At 49.0% G+C, this 21,059-nt stretch overlaps 1 protein-coding gene across 7 annotated transcripts in view; it reads right to left on the reverse strand.

Annotated features, from left to right (window-relative positions):
* The window catches only part of LOC130274471 (serine/threonine-protein phosphatase 6 regulatory ankyrin repeat subunit A-like), a 158,268-nt gene that overhangs the window by 59,408 nt on the left and 77,801 nt on the right, over positions 1-21,059 (reverse strand). For all 7 annotated transcript variants that reach the window (XM_056522854.1, XM_056522853.1, XM_056522855.1 and 4 more), the window contains one exon: positions 18,719-18,820. In XM_056522854.1, coding sequence (XP_056378829.1) covers positions 18,719-18,820 — 102 coding nt within the window. The remainder of the gene's footprint in view (positions 1-18,718; positions 18,821-21,059) is intronic.

The raw sequence follows: 21,059 nt of genomic DNA on the forward strand, positions 1-21,059 counted from the left end.
GTATGTACACAGTGACCCCACCAGCAGAATAGTGAGTACAGCTCTGAAGTATAATACAGGATATAACTCAGGATCAGTACAGGATAAGTAATGTAATGTATGTACACAGTGATCTCACCAGCAGAATAGTGAGTACAGCTCTGGAGTATAATACAGGATATAACTCAGGATCAGTACAGGATAAGTAATGTAATGTATGTACACAGTGACCTCACCAGCAGAATAGTGAGTACAGCTCTGGGGTATAATACAGGATATAACTCAGGATCAGTACAGGATAAGTAATGTAATGTATGTACACAGTCACCTCACCAGCAGAATAGTGAGTACAGCTCTGGAGAGAGGTTTGGTGTGCCTGAGCTCCTGTTACTTCCAGACTCTTCCAGTGAAGCAGTGATTTCCATCCGCCCCTCCCCAGGTGTGTGGCAGATACCTGGGTAGAGGGTTTTCCTGCTATGGAGCCCCAGGAGGCTTCATCTTGCACTCCCCGTACCCGGCCGGCGGGGGGTGCAAAGGAAAATGCGACGGCCAGCAGCCAGGATGGGGTGAGACGATCCACCAGGGCCCATCGCCATGTGGGGCCCCCTCCCCCATCCCCAGCTGGGAGCTGCAAGGCTTCCAGCAAAAGTTCCTCTGGGAAAAGAAGCTCATCCAGGCAGAGGAGTGGAGTGAAGGCTTCTACCTCAGGCTCCTCAGAACCCCAGCAATGGGGGGGATAAAGGAGCCAAGGAAATCCCTGGAGACTTTCAGATCTAGAATCCAGGCAAAGATGGCCCAATATGAACGGCTTGGGAAACAGCTACGAGGTCTAAGAGAAGACATTAGGTTTGCAACTTACCAGGCGGATACAGCAGCCAAGGGCAAGAGAGCAGCGTTCACTGCAAAGGTGAGAGCACTAAAGAAAGAGGTGGAGGAGATTGTGCAGCTGAGAGCGGACATTGTGGCTGGAGCCGGCTTCTTCAGTGAGAAGATTCTAAATGAGGAGAGGTTCCCCAAAAAGGGGGTCTCCAGAGGTTCAGAAAAAGATTGTCACCAAGATGACTGCCAGAGCGAGGAGGAGGAGATGGAGGGAGGTGAGGAGGGGGATGTGAGTGAGGGGGATATGGACACGGGTTCTGTTTGTACCACCACTGTTACCCCAGACCCCCCACTTACCCTCAGTGCGGACTATATAAACCCGGCTCAGGTGGCCTTACCTCCCTCCAGTGAGGATGATGAGGATGGCAGTGACTGCAGTGATGGCAGCAGCTCGGCAGATGGGGGTCTCCTGCGTGCGATTGTTATGCAGGAGTCCCCCACCCGTCTGGAGAACTTCACTTTTGGTGATGATTTGGGCCCAGAAGAGAAGGGGAAGAGGAAGAAAGTGAAGGGCAAGAAGAGGAAGAAGGCACAAGGAGTGAAATTTGTATTTTCTTCTTTCCAGCAACCTGGGTCGGCTGAGAAGTCAGCTCAGGGTGCTGGGTCCCCCAATCTGCCAGACCCCGTTTCTGTAGTGGAGCGGGGCCAGCATGGGGGATACAGTAGTGCACCCAAAATGGCCGCGGGTGCTATAGAAAAAAAAGGGCACCCTCCTGTGAGGGGGGAGGGTGTCCAGGCGCCAGAAAATAGCGGCAGATTCACCCGTCCGGGGGGCGGTCCCTCGGTTGAAGTGGGCGGTACAGGTCCCGGCGCTGCAGGGCACTCCCCTGTGAGGGGGGGGAGTGTCCGGGTGCCGGACCTTGTTGGTTCAGGGGGCGGTCCCCTAGGTGACGTTGACGGGGCGGGAGTGCGTCTGGAGGGACAGCTCCCGCCAAGATGTACAGCATTTTGTGGGGGGGGCGTGGCCACCCATGTCAGAGGCGGAGCCTGTCTCTGCGTCCCAGGAGAGTGGAAGGAAGAACTCTACAGCGCCAATCCTAAAACCGGCAACCCTTGTACATGAAACAAAAGTTCCAGCCAGCCCAGCCTGTAATACAATGGAGAGTGTAGGCAAGAGTGAAAGTGAAAGCAAAAATGGTAATGTCCAGAATGTGAGTTATGGTAGTGTGCATGGGAGGAGTTGTGGTAGCAGTGTGGATGAGGGGGGTGAAAGAGGTGTACAAGAGGGGTGCAAGTGGTGTGCAAGAGAGGGGTGCAAGTGGAGTGCAAGAGAGGGGTGCAAGCGGAGTGCAAGAGAGGGGTTCAAGTGGAGTGCAAGAGAGGGGTGCAAGTGGAGTGCAAGAGAGAGGTGCAAGTGGAGTGCAAGAGAGGGGTGCAAGTGGAGTGCAAGAGAGGGGTGCAAGTGGGGTGCAAGAGAGGGGTGCTAGCGAAATTCAGGTGAGGAGTGGTAGTGGAATGGCAGAGAGAGGTTTGGTGGCTGACACCTCTGTTAAGAATAAGGGTCCTGGTTTGGTTTCTGGTTCGACTGCCCCCCCGGTAGTGGCTGCTTCTCCCAGAAGCTATGCCAGCGTCACTGCCGGGGGATCAGGGGGATCCCCATCTCCATCTGGCTCTGGGGGTCACTTGCAACAGCGCCTCCTGGAGGCTCTACGTAGGGGAGACAGATCAATTCATGTAGAGGGGAGGGGTGAGGTTGACCTGTCTTTTTGGATAGAAAGACACGGCTTAGGCGCCTTCCGAGAACAAAACGGGGAGGTGGTCTGGTCCCTTCCGACATCCGGGCAGGAAAGTGGCCGTAGGAATGTGGTCCGTTTAGTGTGGAGGGGCGAAGATGCGTGTCCGCCTCGGGGTAAGGTGGTTGAGCTCCTCCTCCGGATGGAATTCAGGGCAAGTGACATCTTTGCCCTGATCCACCCCTACGGTACTTCCGAGTTTGACATCAGCTTCGTTCGGCCAGAGGGTTTGGAACTCTTCTGGTCGAACTATGAGGTGGTGAAAAGCGAGCCCGGCTGGCGGGATTTTGCCGTAAAGGCGATATCCCGTCAGAATTTGGTCAAGAAAGTGACCGTTTTGACACGTAACGAATCACTTTCATGCTATGATATCATGACCTGGCTCAGCAGATATGGTGATGTGACGGACATGCCGAAAAAGAACTACGACGAACATGGGATCTGGTCTGGGGCCTGGACGTTTTCCGTCAAACTGAAGCGTTCGGGGAGCACTGTTGCCCACATCCCATCAGCTGCTTTTCTTGGGAGAGACAGAATCCAAATTTTCTACCAGGGGCAGCCCAAGGTCTGTCACAGGTGTGGCAGCCCCACTCACTTTAGCGCAGCCTGTACCGTGCAGGTCTGTGCTCTGTGTGGTGGGGTAGGTCATCTTGCCGCATCCTGTAGGCAGATCAGGTGTCATCTGTGTGGTGTCTTAGGACACCCTTTCAGCCGTTGTCCTAGCGCCTTTGCCCGTGCGACGGTCACCTTGGCTGGGGAGAGCAATAATGTTGCCTCAGCTGGGGAGGGCACGAGTGCGGGTGAAGGTGCAACAGGGTCAGTGAGGAGGAAAAGTCCCGCCAAGCTGAGGCGGGAGGCTAATCGGAGAAGGAGCAGGGAACTGGAGGGTTCCCATGTGGCAGGGGTAGCTTCTGGCCTTGCTCCAGAGGTTAGTCCTGAAACTGCTGAGGCCCTGGGGGAGAATGTGCTGGATGAGGAAATGGGGAGAATCTGTAGAGAAGAAGGCAGCAAGGCCGATCTTTCCGATTCCTCCCACTGTGAAAGTGTGGATGAGGAGGGTGAAGAGAGGCCAAAAAAGAAGGGCAGTAAAGGGAGAAAGAAGAGGTAGGAGCCCTCTAGTCCCCGTGCTACGGACCAGGTCCCAAGCGGAAGCTTACCTGCCCCCCCTCTGATTGATCTGTCTAACCGGTACTCTGTACTCGATGCCATCTCCTCCCCCTCCTTGGAGGGGGGGGGGTTGAGGATGGGGTGCCTGAAGTGGGGGAGCCTCCAGGGGGAACTGGGCCCTGTCCTGATGGGGCTGTTTCCTCAGGGGATGGGGCCAAACCAGAGCCAGGTGGAGATGGGGATTCAAAAATGGACCAGTCAGAGTCTAAAAAAAGGTCCAAAGGGAAAGAAGCCTCCTCATCTGGGGATGAGGGGGTGAAAAAAAAACAGAAATGAGGGGTTAGGGCCGTCTAACTCAATCACCCATGATGGCGGCACTCACCCCATTGACGCTGGCATCTATTAACTGTGCCAGCATAAAGTCGGATACGGCTAGATTCGTAGCCTTTGATTTTCTCGGCCGCGTTGAAGCCGATATTTTGTATCTGCAGGAGACCAGGTTGTCAGATCTAGCCTCCCTGGTAAAAGCCAGGAGAGAGTGGAGGCGCGGGCCCTTACACTGGTCTCTTGCGGCTGAGCCGTATAGTGGGGTGGCGGTCCTTTTTACCGCTCCGGTTGAATGTAGATGGGTTATTGAGTTAGAAATGGGGAGGTGCCTGAACTTAGATGTCCTCATGAAGGGACAGGAGCTCCGGCTCATTAACATCTATGCCCCACAAACCAAGTGGGGCCGCAAAGATCTCTTTATGAGGATCAAGCCCTTCCTTTTTACTAGCCGGCAAGTGATCTTTGGAGGGGACTTCAATACTGTCACAAGGTCCCAAGATAGGAGAGGTTCCAATGGTCCGCTGGCTTACGACAGCATAGCTCTCAATAATATAGTTAGGGAAGCTCACCTAGAGGACGCCCACATCCGGAGCCCCTCAGGCCACGCGGGTTTCACCTATCATCGAGGTAGCTGCAGGTCTAGGATAGACAGGTTTTATTTAAAGGAGGAAGCCGTCTCTTCCGCAGTGTCCGTGGTTGAGGTGGAGTTCTCTGATCACTGTATGATTTTGTTTTCCTTGAATGTTTCAGAGACCCCCCGGATGGGTAAAGGTTATTGGAAGCTGAATTCGTCCCTCCTGGAGGAAGCGGAGGTAAGACAGTCCTTTGAGGATTTTCTTCAGAGTCAGGTACCTTTACTGGACCTTTGTAGTAGTAAGTCAGAGTGGTGGGAGATATTCAAGAAGCGGGTTGCGGGGTTCTTCCGCCAGCTCTCGAGCCTCAGGTCCCTAAACAGGTATCGCTTGTATCAGGGTCTGAGGAGGAAACTCGAGCTTCTCGTCTCGACTGGAGGATATCTCCAGAGTGAAGTCCTTGCTGATGAGGTGTCAGTACGATAGGCACGCATCTTTGGTTTTTGAGAGGGATTTTGGGAAGTACCGCTCGCCCGACCCTTACGGAAACTGCAAGATGTCAGTGAGTAGTAAAATCATCTCAGGACTGATTGATAGTACGAGATCTCTGAATCGGTCCAGATCAGGGATCCTGGAGGTCATCAGATCCTTCTACTTGCACCTCTTGGGGAGAAAGGATCTAGATCGGGACAAGATGTCGGCTTTCCTGGCTGAAACCATTCCTGAGCCAGGGGTAGACCCCTCTCTTGGCGTTTTGGCAGAAGAAATTAAGGAAGAGGAAGTGAGACTGGCGATCGAGGGGCTTGCCCCCAAGAAGTCGCCAGGTCCGGATGGCTTAACATCCAAGTGGTACAAGACCTTTAAGGAGTCTTTAGCTCCCCTCTTGACTGTGGTATTCAATGAGTGTCTCTCCTCGGGCACTCTGCCTAGGTCAATGAGGAGGTCAGCCCTGATTCTTCTCTCAAAGGGTAAAGATCCTAGCCGGATTGAGAATTGGAGGCCCATAGCTCTTCTCAATACGGACAGGAAGCTTCTGGCCAAGATACTGTTTAATCGGTTGGTGGAGTTTGCACCCCTGCTCCTTTCGGGGGCCCAGCACTGCTCTGTTCCAGGCCGAAGCACCTTAAGTGCTGTCCTGAGTGTCAGGGAGGCAGTGGAGCGGAGCAGTGCGGGTCTCTGGAAGGGGTACTTACTGTCCTTGGATCAGGCCAAAGCATTTGATCGGGTGAACCATGACTACCTCTGGTCCGTCCTTCTGAGATATGGCTTACCGAGTACTTTTGTTAATTGGCTCAAGATCTTGTATGCAGGGGCAGAGAGTTTCCCGCTGGTGAACGGTTGGTCTGGCCGCTCTTTTGAGGTGGGGTCCGGAGTCCGTCAGGGTTGTCCTTTGAGCCCGCTGTTATACGTGTTTAAAATCGATCCCTTCGTCCGGAGGGTAGATTGTGGGCCGTTAGCGGGAGTCGGGATGAGTCTGGCGGAGACGGATGTCGCCCAGAGAGTGGTGGCGTATGCTGATGATGTCACCATTTTCGTCTCCTCGAGGGGGAGGTCGATGTGGTGATGTCAGAGGTGGACCGCTACTCGGAGGCTTCCGGGTCTAAGATCAACCGGGATAAGTGTGAAAGTCTCTGGCTGGGAGGGGGGGATCCCACGTTTGATCTCCCGGACACCCTTCCAGGGCCCCAAGAATCAGCAAAAGTTTTGGGCATCACATTCGGCCAGGATGATTATCCCACCAAAAACTGGGATGGTAAGCTCCAGGATGCCACTCAAAAGGTAAACCAGTGGAAGGGTTGGTCTATGACCCTCAGGGAAAGGGTACACCTGATCAAATCGTACCTGCTCCCCTTGTTTATCTATCTGGGCAGCGTATGTATCTTACCAGAGGCTTACTACACTAGGGTCTACAGCCTGTTTTTCCAACTGTTATGGGGGAACAGGATGAACCTAGTCAAGAGGGAGGTTACGTACCGGACGAGGAGACTAGGGGGTTTATCTATGGTAAACCCCGTGGTGTTCTTAACAAACACCTTCTTGAAAGCCAACATCTCAAACCTCTGGTCAGAGAGGGCTTCTCCGTGGGTACTCTCCTGCAGGGAGTGGTTTCGGCCTTTCTTCCAGGAATGGGAGAGAGGAGGGCAAGTGAAGGACCTCCGTACACCACATGGATATATTCCGGCTTACGCTACCCCGACTCTGAAGGCGATACGCCAGTGGGGTCTGGGAGTGTGGGAGATCAGGACCCAGTCAAGGCAGTTCCTTGACAAACGGGTTCTGTTGACCCACTTCCAGAAGCCTCTGGCGCTCAGGGACTGCCCAGGTCAGGATCTGAGGGTGGGGTTGTTTCTTTTAAACATGAAAAGGATCCCCCAGAAGTTTTGGGACTTGGCCTGGCGCTGCTTTCAGGGGAAGCTATATGTGAGGGACAATTTGAAGTGTAGGAGATCTGATGACCGGGACTGTCCCCGAGAAGAGTGTGTGGACACGCTGGAAAGCATGGACCATTTCCTCCTTCATTGTCCCTTTAATATAGGGGTTTACAACCGGGTGGGCGCTTCCATTGGCTGGAGTCAACTTGCCAGCCTTACCTACCCGGAGTGGGCTTATGGGGCATTCAGGAACCTGGGTGGTCGAGACCGGGGCACTTTATTCTTAGTTAGCTTAGTGATTAGGTACCACACGTGGAACGCACGGTGTTTAGTGTCTACGCAGCATAAAGTCCTCTCCGAGGTGTAGGTCTGTAGGAACATCACCGGTGACCTCGGGAAGATCAGGTCTTTGGAGTATGGCAGTCTTGGTACCAGTAGGGCTTCTCTCCTGTGGAGAGGGTTTTCTTTTGATGTGCCCTAGGTACTAGACCTTCTGGGTAGAGTATCCTTGTTTTGGTTAGGGACAGTGATGTAAGGGGACAGGGTTAGGGTGATAGTAGGGTCAGTTTCTATTTTAGGGATAATGGTAGGGTGAGAGGTAGGGAGGTGTTAGGGAAAGTATGTAAATTTTTGTATGTATCAGGATTGCCATCCTTCTTCCTGGTGGTGGGCTAATGCATGTGCACCATAGCTTTTTGTTTTGTTTCCGATGTTTAGGTTATGAAGGGCTTACAGGCACCGAACTTGGGCCTAGTGTGGGTTATATTGTTTATGTATGTTATAAAGTTGGTTATGGTTAAGTTGGTTGGGAGGAGTTCTAGGTTGGGTGGGTGTATTTGGTGGGTGGTGGTTTTCTTTTGGTGGACCTGGCATGGGTCAGTCGTGGCTGGACATTTAGAACTGTGGACTCTGACCCATGTACAGGAGGGCGGGTGGTGTGGGTGAAGGGATAGTTTAGAGTAGGATGTTTTATTGTATATTTAGGTGTGTTTCCTGTATAATAATAGGTGTGTATATAGTTTATATGTATAAATTGTGTACAATACATGTAATTATTATAAAAATATATATATTAATTTTATTTTTATTTTATTTATTTTTATCTTGATTTGTGAATTATATGTTGTTTATATTGTGTTTATAGTAGAGATAGATATGGCAGTCGAACCAGATGTTATTTTTGTAGTAATTTTTGTATCCAGTCGAACCAGATGTTATTTTTGTAGTAATTTTTGTATCCAGTTGTGGTTTAGGTCTTGTGGGATAACGTAGAAAACTAATGTATATATGTATGTGTGGAAGGGGGGAAAAAAAAGTGTGTGTGTGTGTATATATATATATATATATATATATATATATATATATATATAAAATTTGGTGTGCAGTGGGAGTGCTTGTTGTGTTTTCGGTTTGTAATATGTGATTTTTCCCAAGTTTGGGTGTTTTTTGAGTTGTAGATTATTTATCTTTATGCCTTTGTAAAGTTATGGATCTGTGATGCATGTGTGTGGCATAGAATTATTATTATTATTATTATTAGTGTTATTATAAAAAATAAAAAAAAATAAAAAAAATAAAAAAAAAAACATAAAAAAAGGGGTGGTGGTGTGTAGTGGGAGTGCTTGTTGTGTTTTCTGTGTGTTTTGTAGTGTGTGTTTTTCCCAAGTCTGGGTGTTTTTGAGTTACAGCTAAATAGTGCTATTTTTATGTTTCTTTTTTGGTTATGTAAGTTGAGTATGCATGCGAGTGTGTTGTTAGATATTTGGTTATGTAAGGTGTGTTTTTCTTTTTGTTAGGAAAACTGGGCTGGCCGGTTAGGCAGGATTTATGATCTTTTATTTTAAATGTAAAGATTTGGTTTATGTTATTTCATGTTGCTGTTTTCAGTTATGGCCAAGTTGTGCTGGTTTTGTGTTTTTGTTATGATTTATATTTTTCTAATAAAAGATCTACAGGATATAACTCAGGATCAGTACAGGATAAGTAATGTAATGTGTGTACACAGTGACCTCACTAGCAGAATAGTGAGTACAGCTCTGGAGTATAATACAGGATATAACTCAGGATCAGTACAGGATAAGTAATGTAATGTGTGTACACAGTGACCTCACCAGCAGAATAGTGAATACAGCTCTGGAGTATAATACAGGATATAACTCAGGATCAGTACAGGATAAATAATGTAATGTGCACAGTGACCCCACCAGCAGAATAGTGAGTACAGCTCTGGAGTATAATACAGGATATAACTCAGGATCAGTACAGGATAAGTAATGTAATGTATATACACAGTGACCTCACCAGCAGAATAGTGAGTACAGCTCTGGAGTATAATACAGGATATAACTCAGGATCAGTACAGGATAAGTAATGTAATGTATATACACAGTGACCTCACCAGCAAAATAGTGAGTACAGCTCTGGAGTATAATACAGGATATAACTCCGGATCAGTACAGGATAAGTAATGTAATGTATATACACAGTGACCTCAACAGCAGAATAGTGAGTACAGCTCTGGGGTATAATACAGGATATAACTCACGATCAGTACAGGATAAGTAATGTAGTGTATATACACAGTGACCTCACCAGCAGAATAGTGAGTACAGCTCTGGAGTATAATACAGGATATAACTCCGGATCAGTACAGGATAAGTAATGTAATGTATATACACAGTGACCTCACCAGCAGAATAGTGAGTACAGCTCTGCAGTATAATACAGGATATAACTCAGGATCAGTACAGGATAAGTAATGTAATGTATGTACACAGTGACCCCACCAGCAGAATAGTGAGTACAGCTCTGGAGGGTGTGGTCACTAGGTGTGTCTGTTGCTGAGCTCCTGAGACTCCAGACTTCCAGAGGAGAGAGGCTGATTTTTCCACCTGCTTTCCCAGGAAGGTGGCAGATTCCTGGGGGAGCCATCAGCATGAATCCCCTTACCTCCACTCCTCGGTCCAGGCTGGCGAGGGGTGTAGAGGGAAAGCTACCAGCCAGTGCCCCGGCTGGAGGGGTTAGAAGATCTGGCAGGGTCCGCAGCGATGTGGATTCTGTCCCTCCAGCAATGGTTGGAAGCCGCAAGGCTCTCAGCCAGGAAGAAAAGCCTGCAAGCAAGACAGGTTTAAAGAAGGTCTCTGCAGCACAGAGGAGCTCCTCCAAGAGCCAGGTTGTGGAGCAGTGGGGCCAGAGAAGACCCAAGGAGTCTATGGCGACATACAGCTCCAGACTTGCTGCCAAGATTGGTGAGTACGAACTCCTTGGGAAGAAGCTGAGGGAGCTGAGAGAGGAGCTAAAGTTTGCCAAGTATCAGGTGAGCACAACTACCAAGCGGAAGAAACCAGAGTACTCTGCAAGGGTTAAGTCCTTGAGGCTGGAGCTGGAGGAGACTGAGCTGAGGAGAATGGCTGTCCTGGAGGGGAGCGATTTATTTAGGGAGAAACTTCTTAATGAGGATCGCTCCTCCAGGATGAAATCCCCAGTAAAAGAAGAGGAGATTGGGGGTGATTGTTCAGCAGATGAGAGCAGTAGTGAGGATGAGGTCCAAGAAATGGAGGCTGAAGAGGCTAAGGTGCTGGCAAGTGGGGAAGCTGTGGAAGCCAAGCCGCAGCCAATGCAGGGTGTGAACATGTCCCAAGCAAGTCTACCTGCAGGACAAGTGGCATTACCACCTTCATCGTGCGAGAGAGCTGGCGAGGAGGAGGAGGGTTGTGGTGGCGCCCTGCTGGCACAAATTGTAAAGATGGAGTCCCCCATGCATTTGGATAATTTTAGTTTTGGCGACGACCTTGGAGAGGAACAAATAATAAAAAAGAAGAAGAAAAGACAGAAAAAAACATCTGAGCAAGTAAGCTTGATTTATGTTCCTTTTGTGCACCCTGGGCCGGCTGCAAAGTCAGTTCAGGGTGCAGACCCTGGTAATCTGCCTGTCCCCCCTTCTGCAAATGTGGAGCGGGGCCAGAACACCGGGGATAGTACAGTAAAGATGGGGGAAAGCACTGACCTCGCTTGTCATAGTAGCGGGGCCAGCACCGGCAAAGATACGGCCAAGGGGCCGGACAGTGTTGCGGACAAGGTAGCATGTCCCCAGTTAGGGGATATTGGCGTTGCGGGGCACTCCTCTGCAGGTGAGGGGGGGAGTGTCCAGGTGGCAGAGGTTGGTATGGAGCTCGGGCGGCCGGGCAATTATAAAGACAAGGGAGAGGGCAGCTCCCAGAACAGGTCTGGCACTGCAGGGCACTCCTCTGCAGGCAAAGGGGGGAGTGTCCAGGTGTCTGGAACCGGAGCGCCATTCTCGGCGGCCCAGTCAGCGGTGTCTGGCTCTTTTGAGTTGTGGCGCTGTGGTGGGGCTGCTGTGGGTGGAGCTGGCGGTGGAGGACTGGTACCACAGGAACATGGACATGATACAACCCATGCAATGTTAGTAGCAGTTAAAGAAATTGAAGCCGAGGTATTGGCGGAGGCCGAGGGCAAAGTATGCGACAAAGCAGCTTCTTCCGATATTTCTAAAGGGAAGACTGCTGCAAGGTTGAGTGTGCCCAATGAAGCCAATGATGCAAGTGTAAAGCCCGGCATCATAAAGCCAGCAAGATTATATCCCGGCCAGTCCAGGGCAGCTAGGCAGGAGGAGACAGGCACAAGTGTTATGTATAATGTTACTGCCTCTACTGTTGTTTCTGGGGGGAGTGGTGTCGGTCCGGCTGCCCCCCCGGTAGCGACTGCTCCAATAAGGAGTTATGCTAATGTCGCTGCTGGGGGTCCCAGGGGATCCTCATCTCTTAATCCAGGGGAAGGTAACTTGCAACAGCGCCTCCTGGAGGCTTTAAGGAGAGGGGATAGAACGCTCCAGGTAGAGGACCGGGAGGTCGACTTGTCTTTTTGGATAGAAAGACATGGACTTGGGGCATTCCGAGAGCATAATGGGGAGGTGGTCTGGTCCCTTCCAACAAGCGGGCAGGAGCGTGGCCGGAGGAATGTGGCCCGTCTGGTATGGAGAGGCGGTGATGCATGCCCTTCTAGGACAAAAGTTGTGGAGCTTCTTTTCCAGATGGGATTCAGGGCTAATGACATCTTTGCTCTGATCCACCCCTTCGGTACCTCTGAGTTCGACATCAGTTTTGTGAAGCCAGAAGGGCTTGAGCTCTTTTGGTCTAATCACGCACTGGTGAAGGACGAGCCTGTCTGGCAGGATTTCGCTGTGAAGGCGGTATCCCGCCAGAGTTTTGTCAAGAAAGTGACCGTTCTGACACGTAACGAGTCTCTTTCTTGCTATGACATAATGACCTGGCTGAGCAGGTATGGGGAGGTGACGGACGTCCCCAAGAAAAATCTGGATGAACATGGCATTTGGTCTGGAGCCTGGACGTTTTCCGTCCGCCTCCGCCGTTCAGGTAACACTGTCGCACACATTCCATCAGCCGCCTTTCTCGGCCGCGATAGGATCCAAGTCTTTTACCAGGGACAGCCGAAGCTGTGCCACAAGTGTGGTGATCCCACACACTTTAGCGCAAACTGCACTAAGCAGATGTGCGCATTGTGCGGTGCGGAGGGTCATCTGGCTGCCACCTGTGGCCGGATTCGCTGTAACCTGTGTGGTGACCTTGGTCACCCATTTAGCCGGTGTCCCCGCTCATTCTCCAATGCTGTGACCACCCGGGATGGGGAGAGCAGTGAGGTTGCCTCATCTGGGGGCCAGCAGAGGAGAAGGGGCACTAGAGCCAATGAAGAAAGTTAAGAACAAGAGCCCCTCTAAGCTTAGGAGGGAGGAGAGGCGCAGAAGGAGCAGGGATCTTGAAAGTTCCCTGGTAGAAGGTGTAGTCCGGGATCCTGCTCCCGACGCTGGCTCAGAGAAGACAGCTGAGGCTCTTGGGGATGCCGAGTTAGGTGAAGAGATAAGGAAACTTCGTAAAGAGGAGGCAAATAGGGCCATTTCCTCAAGTTCCTCTCAATATGAAAGTTTGGATGAGGAAGATGGGAAAGGGCAAAAGGAAAAACAAAAGTGCGGCAGAAGGAGGCAGGGCCAGAGGGTACTCAGGGCATCATCTTCCTCCTCCGGTGTTGCAGGCCAAGTGCCTGGGAAAAGCCTGACCAACCCCCCTCTGATCGTTCTATCCAATAGGTATCGGGCCCTTGGCAAGGACTCTTCCCTTTCTTTGGAGGGGGAGGCTGAGAGTCTTTGTTCAGAGGCGGAGGAACCTCCGGGAGGTGCTGAGCCTGTTCCTTCTAAGGTAACTTCCTTGGGAGGGCAGGTGGCCCCTGGGTCAGGAGATGAGGATCGTGGGATGGATATGTCAGCATCCCTAAAGAGGTCTAAAAAGAAGGAAAGGGGGTCTTCTTCTGATGGGGAAGGGGGGAAGAAGAAGGGTAAGAGGTAAAGGGGATAGGCCATCCAACTCGATCACTCAGGATGGCGGCACTCACCCCATTGACGCTGGCATCCATTAACTGAGCCAGCATTAAGTCTGATATGGCTAGATTTGCAGCCTTTGATTTTCTCGGCCGAGTTGAAGCCGACATTTTGTATCTGCAAGAGACCAGGTTGTCAGATCTAGCCTCCCTGGTAAAAGCCAGGAGAGAGTGGAGGCGCGGCCCCTCCCACTGGTCTCTTGCGGCTGAGACATATAGTGGGGTGGCGGTCCTTTTTACCGCTCCTGTTGAATGCAGACGGGTTATCGAGTTGGAAATGGGGAGGTGCCTGATCTTAGATGTCCTCATGAAGGGGCAAGAGCTCCGGCTCATTAACATCTACGCCCCACAAACAAGTTGGGACCGTAAAAGCCTCTTTATGAGGATCAAGCCCTTCCTTTTTACAAGTCGGCAAGTGATCTTTGGAGGGGACTTCAATACTGTCACGAGGTCCCAAGATAGGAGAGGCTCCAATGGTCCGCTGGCTTATGATAGTACAGCCCTCAATAGCATAGTTAGGGAAGCTCGCCTAGAGGACGCCCACATCCGGAGCCCCTCAGGCCACGCGGGTTTCACCTATCATCGAGGTAGCTGCAGGTCTAGGATAGACAGGTTTTATTTAAAGGAGGAAGCCGTCTCTTCCGCAGTGTCCGTGATTGAGGTGGAATTCTCCGATCACTGTATGATTTTGTTTTCCTTGAATGTTTCAGAGACCCCCCGGATGGGTAAAGGTTATTGGAAGCTGAATTCGTCCCTCCTGGAGGAAGCGGAGATAAGACAGTCCTTTGAGGATTTTCTTCAGAGTCAGGTACCTTTACTGGGCCTTTGTAGTAGTAAGTCAGAGTGGTGGGAGATATTCAAGAAGCGGGTTGCGGGGTTCTTCCGCCAGCTCTCGAGCCTCAGGTCCCTGAACAGATATCGCCTGTATCAGGGTCTGAGGAGGAAACTCGAGCTTCTCGTCTCGACTGGAGGTAGCCGAGAGGATATCTCCAGAGTGAAATCCTTGCTGATGAGGTGTCAGTACGATAGGCACGCATCTTTGGTTTTTGAGAGGGATTTCGGGAAGTACCGCTCGCCCGACCCTTACAGAAACTGTAAGATGTCAGTGAGTAGTAAAGTCATTTCAGGACTGATCGATAGTACGGGATCTCTGAATCGGTCCAGATCAGGGATCCTGGAGGTTGTCAGATCCTTCTACTCACACCTCTTGGGGAGGAAGGATCTAGATCGGGACAAGATGTCAGCTTTCCTGGCTGAAACCATTCCTGAGCCAGGGGTAGACCCCTCTCTTGATGTTTTGGCAGAAGAAATCAGGGAAGAGGAAGTGAGACTGGCGATCGAGGGGCTTGCCCCTAAGAAGTCTCCAGGTCCGGATGGCTTAACATCCGAGTGGTACAGGACCTTTAAGGAGTCTTTAGCTCCCCTCTTGACTGAGGTATTTAATGAGTGTCTCTCCTCGGGCACTCTGCCAAAGTCAATGAGGAGGTCGGCCCTGATTCTTCTCTCAAAGGGTAAAGATCCTAGCCGGATTGAGAATTGGAGACCCATAGCTCTTCTCAATACGGACAGGAAGCTTCTGGCCAAGATACTGTTTAATCGGTTGGTGAAGTTTGCACCCCGGCTCCTTTCGGGGGCCCAGCACTGCTCTGTTCCGGGCCGAAGCACCTTAAGTGCTGTCCTCAGTGTCAGGGAGGCAGTGGAGCGGAGTAGTGCGGGTCTCTGGAAGGGGTACTTGTTGTCCCTGGATCAGGCCAAAGCATTTGATCGGGTGAACCACGAGTACCTCTGGTCCGTCCTCCTGAGATATGGCTTACCGAGTACTTTTGTGAATTGGCTTGTCACCATATATGCAGGGGCAGAGAGTTTCCCACTGGTGAACGGTTGGTCTGGCCGCTCTTTTGAGGTGGGGTCCGGAGTCCGTCAGGGTTGTCCTTTGAGCCCGCTGTTATACGTGTTCGCAATCGATCCCTTCGTCCGGAGGGTAGATTGTGGGCCGTTAGCGGGAGTCGGGATGAGTCTGGCGGAGCTGGATGTCGCCCAGAGAGTGGTGGCGTACGCTGATGATGTCACCATTTTTGTCTCCTCGAGGGTGGAGGTCGATGTGGTGATGTCAGAGGTGGATCGTTACTCGGAGGCATCCGGGTCCAAGATCAATCGGGATAAGTGTGAAAGTCTCTGGCTGGGAGGGGGGGATCCCATGTTTGATCTCCCGGACACCCTTCCAGGGCTCCAAGAGTCAGCAAAAGTTTTGGGCATCACATTCGGCCAGGATGATTATCCCACCAAAAACTGGGATGGTAAGCTCCAGGATGCCACTCAGAAGGTGGACCAGTGGAAGGGTTGGTCTATGACCCTCAGGGAAAGGGTACACCTGATCAAATCGTACCTGCTCCCATTGTTTATCTATCTGGGCAGCGTATGTATCTTGCCAGAGGCTTACTATACTAGGATCTACAGCCTGTTTTTCCAACTGTTATGGGGGAACAGGATGAACCTAGTCAAGAGGGAAGTTACGTACCGCACGAGGAGACTAGGGGGTTTATCTATGGTAAACCCTGTGGTGTTCTTAACGAACACCTTCTTGAAAGCCAACATTGCAAACCTCTGGAAAGAGAGGGCTCCTCCGTGGGTACTCTCCTGCAGGGAGTGGTTTCGGCCTTTCTTCCAGGAATGGGAGACAGGAGGGCAAGTGAAGGACCTCCGTACACCACATGGATATCTTCCAGCTTACGCTACCCCGACTCTGAAGGCGATACGTCGATGGGGTCTGGGAGTGTGGGAGATCAGGACCCAGTCAAGGCGTTCCCTTGACAAACGGGTTCTGTTGACCCACTTCCAGAAGCCTCTGGCGCTCAGGGACTGCCCAGGTCGGGATCTGAGGGTTGGTTTAAGTCTTTTGAACTCGAAAGGGATCCCCCAGAAGTTTTGGGACTTGGCCTGGCGCTGCTTTCAGGGCAAGCTATGTGTAAGGGACAACCTGAAGTGTAGGAGTTCTGATGACCGGGACTGTCCCCGAGAAGAGTGCGGGAACACGCTGGAAAGCATGGACCACTTCCTGCTTCATTGTCCCTTTAATATAGGGGTCTACAACCGGGTGGGCGCTTCCATCGGCTGGAGTCAACTCAGGAGTGGGCTTATGGAGCATTCAAGATCCTGGGTGGCCGAGATCGGTGCACATTATTTTTAGTTAACTTAGTGGTTAGGTATCACACGTGGAATGCACGGTGTTTAGTATCTACACAGCGAAAAGTCCTCTCCGAGGTGGAGGTCTGTAGGAATATCACTGGTGACCTCGGGAAGATCAGGTCTTTAGAGTATGGCAGATTGGGTACAAGTAGGGCTTCTCTCCTATGGAGAGGGTTTTCATTTGATGTGCCCTAGATGCTGAACACTTTGGGGGAGGCACCTTAATTCTGGTTAGGGATAGAGTGGTAGGGTCAGTGTAGGGTCAGTGTGTAGGGACAGCTTAAACTTTAGGGGCAGCGATAGTGTGAGTCTAGGGAAAGTAGGTGAGGGATAGGTTTAAAAATTATTTGGTATCTGGTCTGCCATACTCTGATCCCGGTGGAGGGCTGGCGCATGTCACCTTTAGCTTTTTGTTTTGTTTTAGAGAAATGAGTGTATGAAGGGCTTGCAGGTAACTGAACTTGGGCCTTACAATTGTTATGTTATGTATATAGTAATGTAGTTATATGTATAGTTATGTTATGTATATAGTTAAGTTTATGTTAATAAGTGTATAGTATGTGTTTAAGTAATTATGTAGTGCGGCAAACCTTTTGGTGGCATGGCTGAATAGGCCTTCTTGTATATATGTATATAGGGGGCTATAGAATAGGTTGGGTGGGGGAATGGGGGGTAAGAGGTGAGCTGGGTGGAGCCATTGATGAACAATATTGGACTCCATGATGCCCGACTCCTGGTGTGGATTATGGACTGGACTGGACATTTATACCATCTCATGGCCAGAGGGGCTGGAGGGGCTTTGGGGTTAGATAGTGAAAGAGTTGTTATTGCTATTCATTTACCTGTATTTCTGTATTACCGTATATTTATGCTAACTAATGTTCAGTTACCTTTCGTTTTAGTTAAGGCAGCCGGATCTATTTGTTTAGAATTTTATTAATTTATTTATTTTTTGTTTGTTTTTTATATATATATATATATATATATATATATATATATATATATATTAGGAGAGGATGGGTATGAGTGTGATATCCGCTAATGATGGTGGTGAGGATGGGTGTGAGCGAGTGTGGAATTGGCTGGTGGGTGAGAGAGAGAGAGAGAGAGAGAGAGAGAAAGGAAAAAAAAAAAAGTGTATGTATGTTTATATGTATGTTTATATGTATGTTTATGTTTATATGTATGTTTATATGTATGTTTATATGTATGTTTTGTCTGTAATGTATCTGCTGCCTGTTAGTCAATATCTTCATTATGTCCAGGTTTGGACGGCTTTTATTTCCTATTGCCGGGCATGGCAGAGTTTTTGTTTGTGTATTTGGTGTGAGTTTGGTGTGATGTATGGTGTTGGGGTACACATATTATTTCATTAGTTTATATATACGTGTACGTAATTAGTTTTAGTTGAAACTGGACTGGCTGGTAAAAGTTTAGTTTTTGTTATAATGACAATTTGTCTTATTTTGTTTCATATTTATGGCGCATGTAAGCTGAGTTTATGTTATGTATTATTGATTATGTCTGTTATGTTTTAGATTTTTATAATAAAAAGATTTACAGGATATAACTCAGGATCAGTACAGGATAAGTAATGTAATGTGCACAGTGATCTCACCAGCAGAATAGTGAGTACAGCTCTGGAGTATAATACAGGATATAACTCAGGATCAGTACAGGATAAGTAATGTAATGTATGTACATAGTGACCTCCCCAGCAGAATAGTGAATACAGCTCTGGAGTATAATACTGGATATAACTCAGGATCAGTACAGGATAAGTAATGTAATGTATGTACACAGTGATCTCACCAGCAGAATAGTGAGTACAGCTCTGGAGTATAATACAGGATATAACTCAGGATCAGTACAGGATAAGTAATGTAATGTATGTACACAGTGACCTCACCAGCAGAATAGTGAGTACAGCTCTGGAGTATAATACTGGATATAACTCAGGATCAGTACAGGATAAGTAATGTAATGTATGTACACAGTGATCTCACCAGCAGAATAGTGAGTACAGCTCTGGAGTATAATACAGGATATAACTCAGGATCAGTACAGGATAAGTAATGTATATACACAGTGACTTTACACATCCTTTCTGCAGGGAAACACTAGAAATGATGGTATCGTAAGGAGTTGTACTCACTGCTCGCTCCATGTTGACATCTGCTCCACTTTTTAGCAGAATCTCAGCCACTTTCTCACCTTCTCTGATCCGTGCAGCAATGTGTAATGGTGTCTCCTGGTCCTGGGGGATAAGATCCCTGTTAAAATAATGGTCCATTCCTGTCGTTTTTAAAGACTCTTTAATTATTGCAAAACAACAAAACCCAGCATGCCCCCTGATCTGCTGCAGAACTACTCCGAAGGTTGTCCTAGCACAGAGGTCTTCAACCTGCGGACCTCCAGATGTTGCAAAACTACAACTCCCAGCATGCCTGGACAGCCAACGGCTGTCCGGGCATGCTGGGAGTTGTAGTTTTGTGACATCTGGAGGTCCGCAGGTTGGAGACCACTGTCCTAGCATGTTAGAAATAATAGAGCCTCAGGTGAGAGCTTTGGTTTAGATATAAAAGTGGATGAATCTCCATGTGTATATAAATGCCCTGAGTGATACTTGTAAAGTTCTTACTGTGTTTGTAATAAATGGATACTAGCTTTTTAATGATTTGGGGCAATGACTGCTCCCTGCGGAGCCCAGATGAGTCACTTCTTCGACTTTATAATCTCATAAATGGACAACGTAACACAAAGCAATAACTTCTCTTTCTGATCCAGCGAGTCCTGTAAGAACTATCAGTTCCTGCAATAACATTTGCTGCTACTTTGTATCAGAGTGTAGGACTCTGTCGCCATCCAGTGGGCGTAGGGTACAATCACACTAAGCAGTAAAACTACTTAAAGGGGTACTCCCATGGAAAACTTTTTTTTTTTTAAATCAACTGGTTCCAGAAAGTTAAACAGATTTGTAACTCACTTCTATAAAAAAAATCTTAATCCTTCCAGTACTTTTTAGGGGCTGTATACTAAAGAGAAATACAAAAAAGAAATGCATTTCCTTTGATGTCCTGACCACAGTGCTCTCTGCTGACCTCTGCTGTCCATTTTAGGAACTGTCCAGAGCAGGAGAAAATCCCCATAGCAAACATATGCTGCTCTGGACAGTTCCTAAAATGGACAGCAGAGGTCAGCAGAGAGCACTGTGATCAGGACATCACAGGAAATGCATTTCTTTTTTGGATTTCTCTTTAGTATACAGCCCCTAAAAAGTACTGAAAGGATTAAGATTTTTTTTTAATAGAAGTGATTTACAAATCTGTTTAACTTTCTGGCACGAGTTGATTAAAAAAAAAAAAAAAAGGTTTCCACGGGAGTACCCCTTTAAAGGGGTACTCCGGTGAAAACCTTTTTTCTTTTAAATCAACTGGTGGCAGAAAGTTAAACATATTTGTAAATTACTTCTATTAAAAAATCTTAATCCTTCCTGTACTTATTAGCTGCTGAATACTACAGAGGAAATTATTTTCTTTTTGGAATGCTCTCTGATGACATCACGACCACAGTTCTCTCTGCTGACGTTATTATAATAATAATGCTTTATTTATTGTTGTCCTTAGTGGGATTTCAACCCAAGTCCCCAGCACTGCAAGGCAGCAGTGCTAACCACTAAGCCACCACGCTGCCCTTAGCATACATCTGCTATACATCTGCTATACATCTGCTATGCATGGTTGCTACAGAGATGTCAGCAGAGAGCACTGTGCTCGTGATGTCATCAGTGTTCCAAAAAGAAAGAAATTTCCTCTGTAGCATTCAGCAGCTAATAAGTACTGGAAGGATTAAGATTTTTTAATAGAAGTCATTAACAAATATGTTTAACTTTCTGCCACCAGTTGATTTAAAATAAAAAAGGTTTTCACCGGAGTACCCCTTTAACCCCTTCCCGCAGAATGTCATATATAAACGCCGGGTTGTGCAGTGCGTTCGCGCATCCCGGCGTTTATAAATGACATTCAGTTAACCCGGCGATGCGCAGCATCGCACGGGTTAACTGGCAGAAGTCCCGCTGTTTTCAGCAGGGGACAACTTCTGCTTCACTCCCAGGACCATCCATTGATGGTCCTGGTCAGCGATCACTGTGATTGGTCCCTGTGGACCATTCACAGTGATCTGGGGTGAAAGTTCAGATCCCCCGCACTGCCCGCCTATGGAAGTCGGGCAGAACGGGGGACGATGGCTGCGGGGGCTCGCGGGGACCTGCGGCATAGGAGGGGGAACACGAGGGGACCGGCAGCCTTACCAGATCAAGCGGCGGGACCGAGGAACAGCGCGGGACCGGCCACGAGGACGAGGAGCGACGGGACCGGGAGGTGAGTATATGGTCCTCAGAAGCAGCAGTGAAGATCTTCACTGCTGCTTCTAGGAGTCTGAAAACTACAACTCCCAGCATGCCTAGACAGCCTTTGGCTGTCTGGGCATGCTGGGAG

This window comes from Hyla sarda, chromosome 5 (genome assembly GCF_029499605.1).
Source record: "Hyla sarda isolate aHylSar1 chromosome 5, aHylSar1.hap1, whole genome shotgun sequence".
NCBI lineage: Eukaryota > Metazoa > Chordata > Amphibia > Anura > Hylidae > Hyla > Hyla sarda.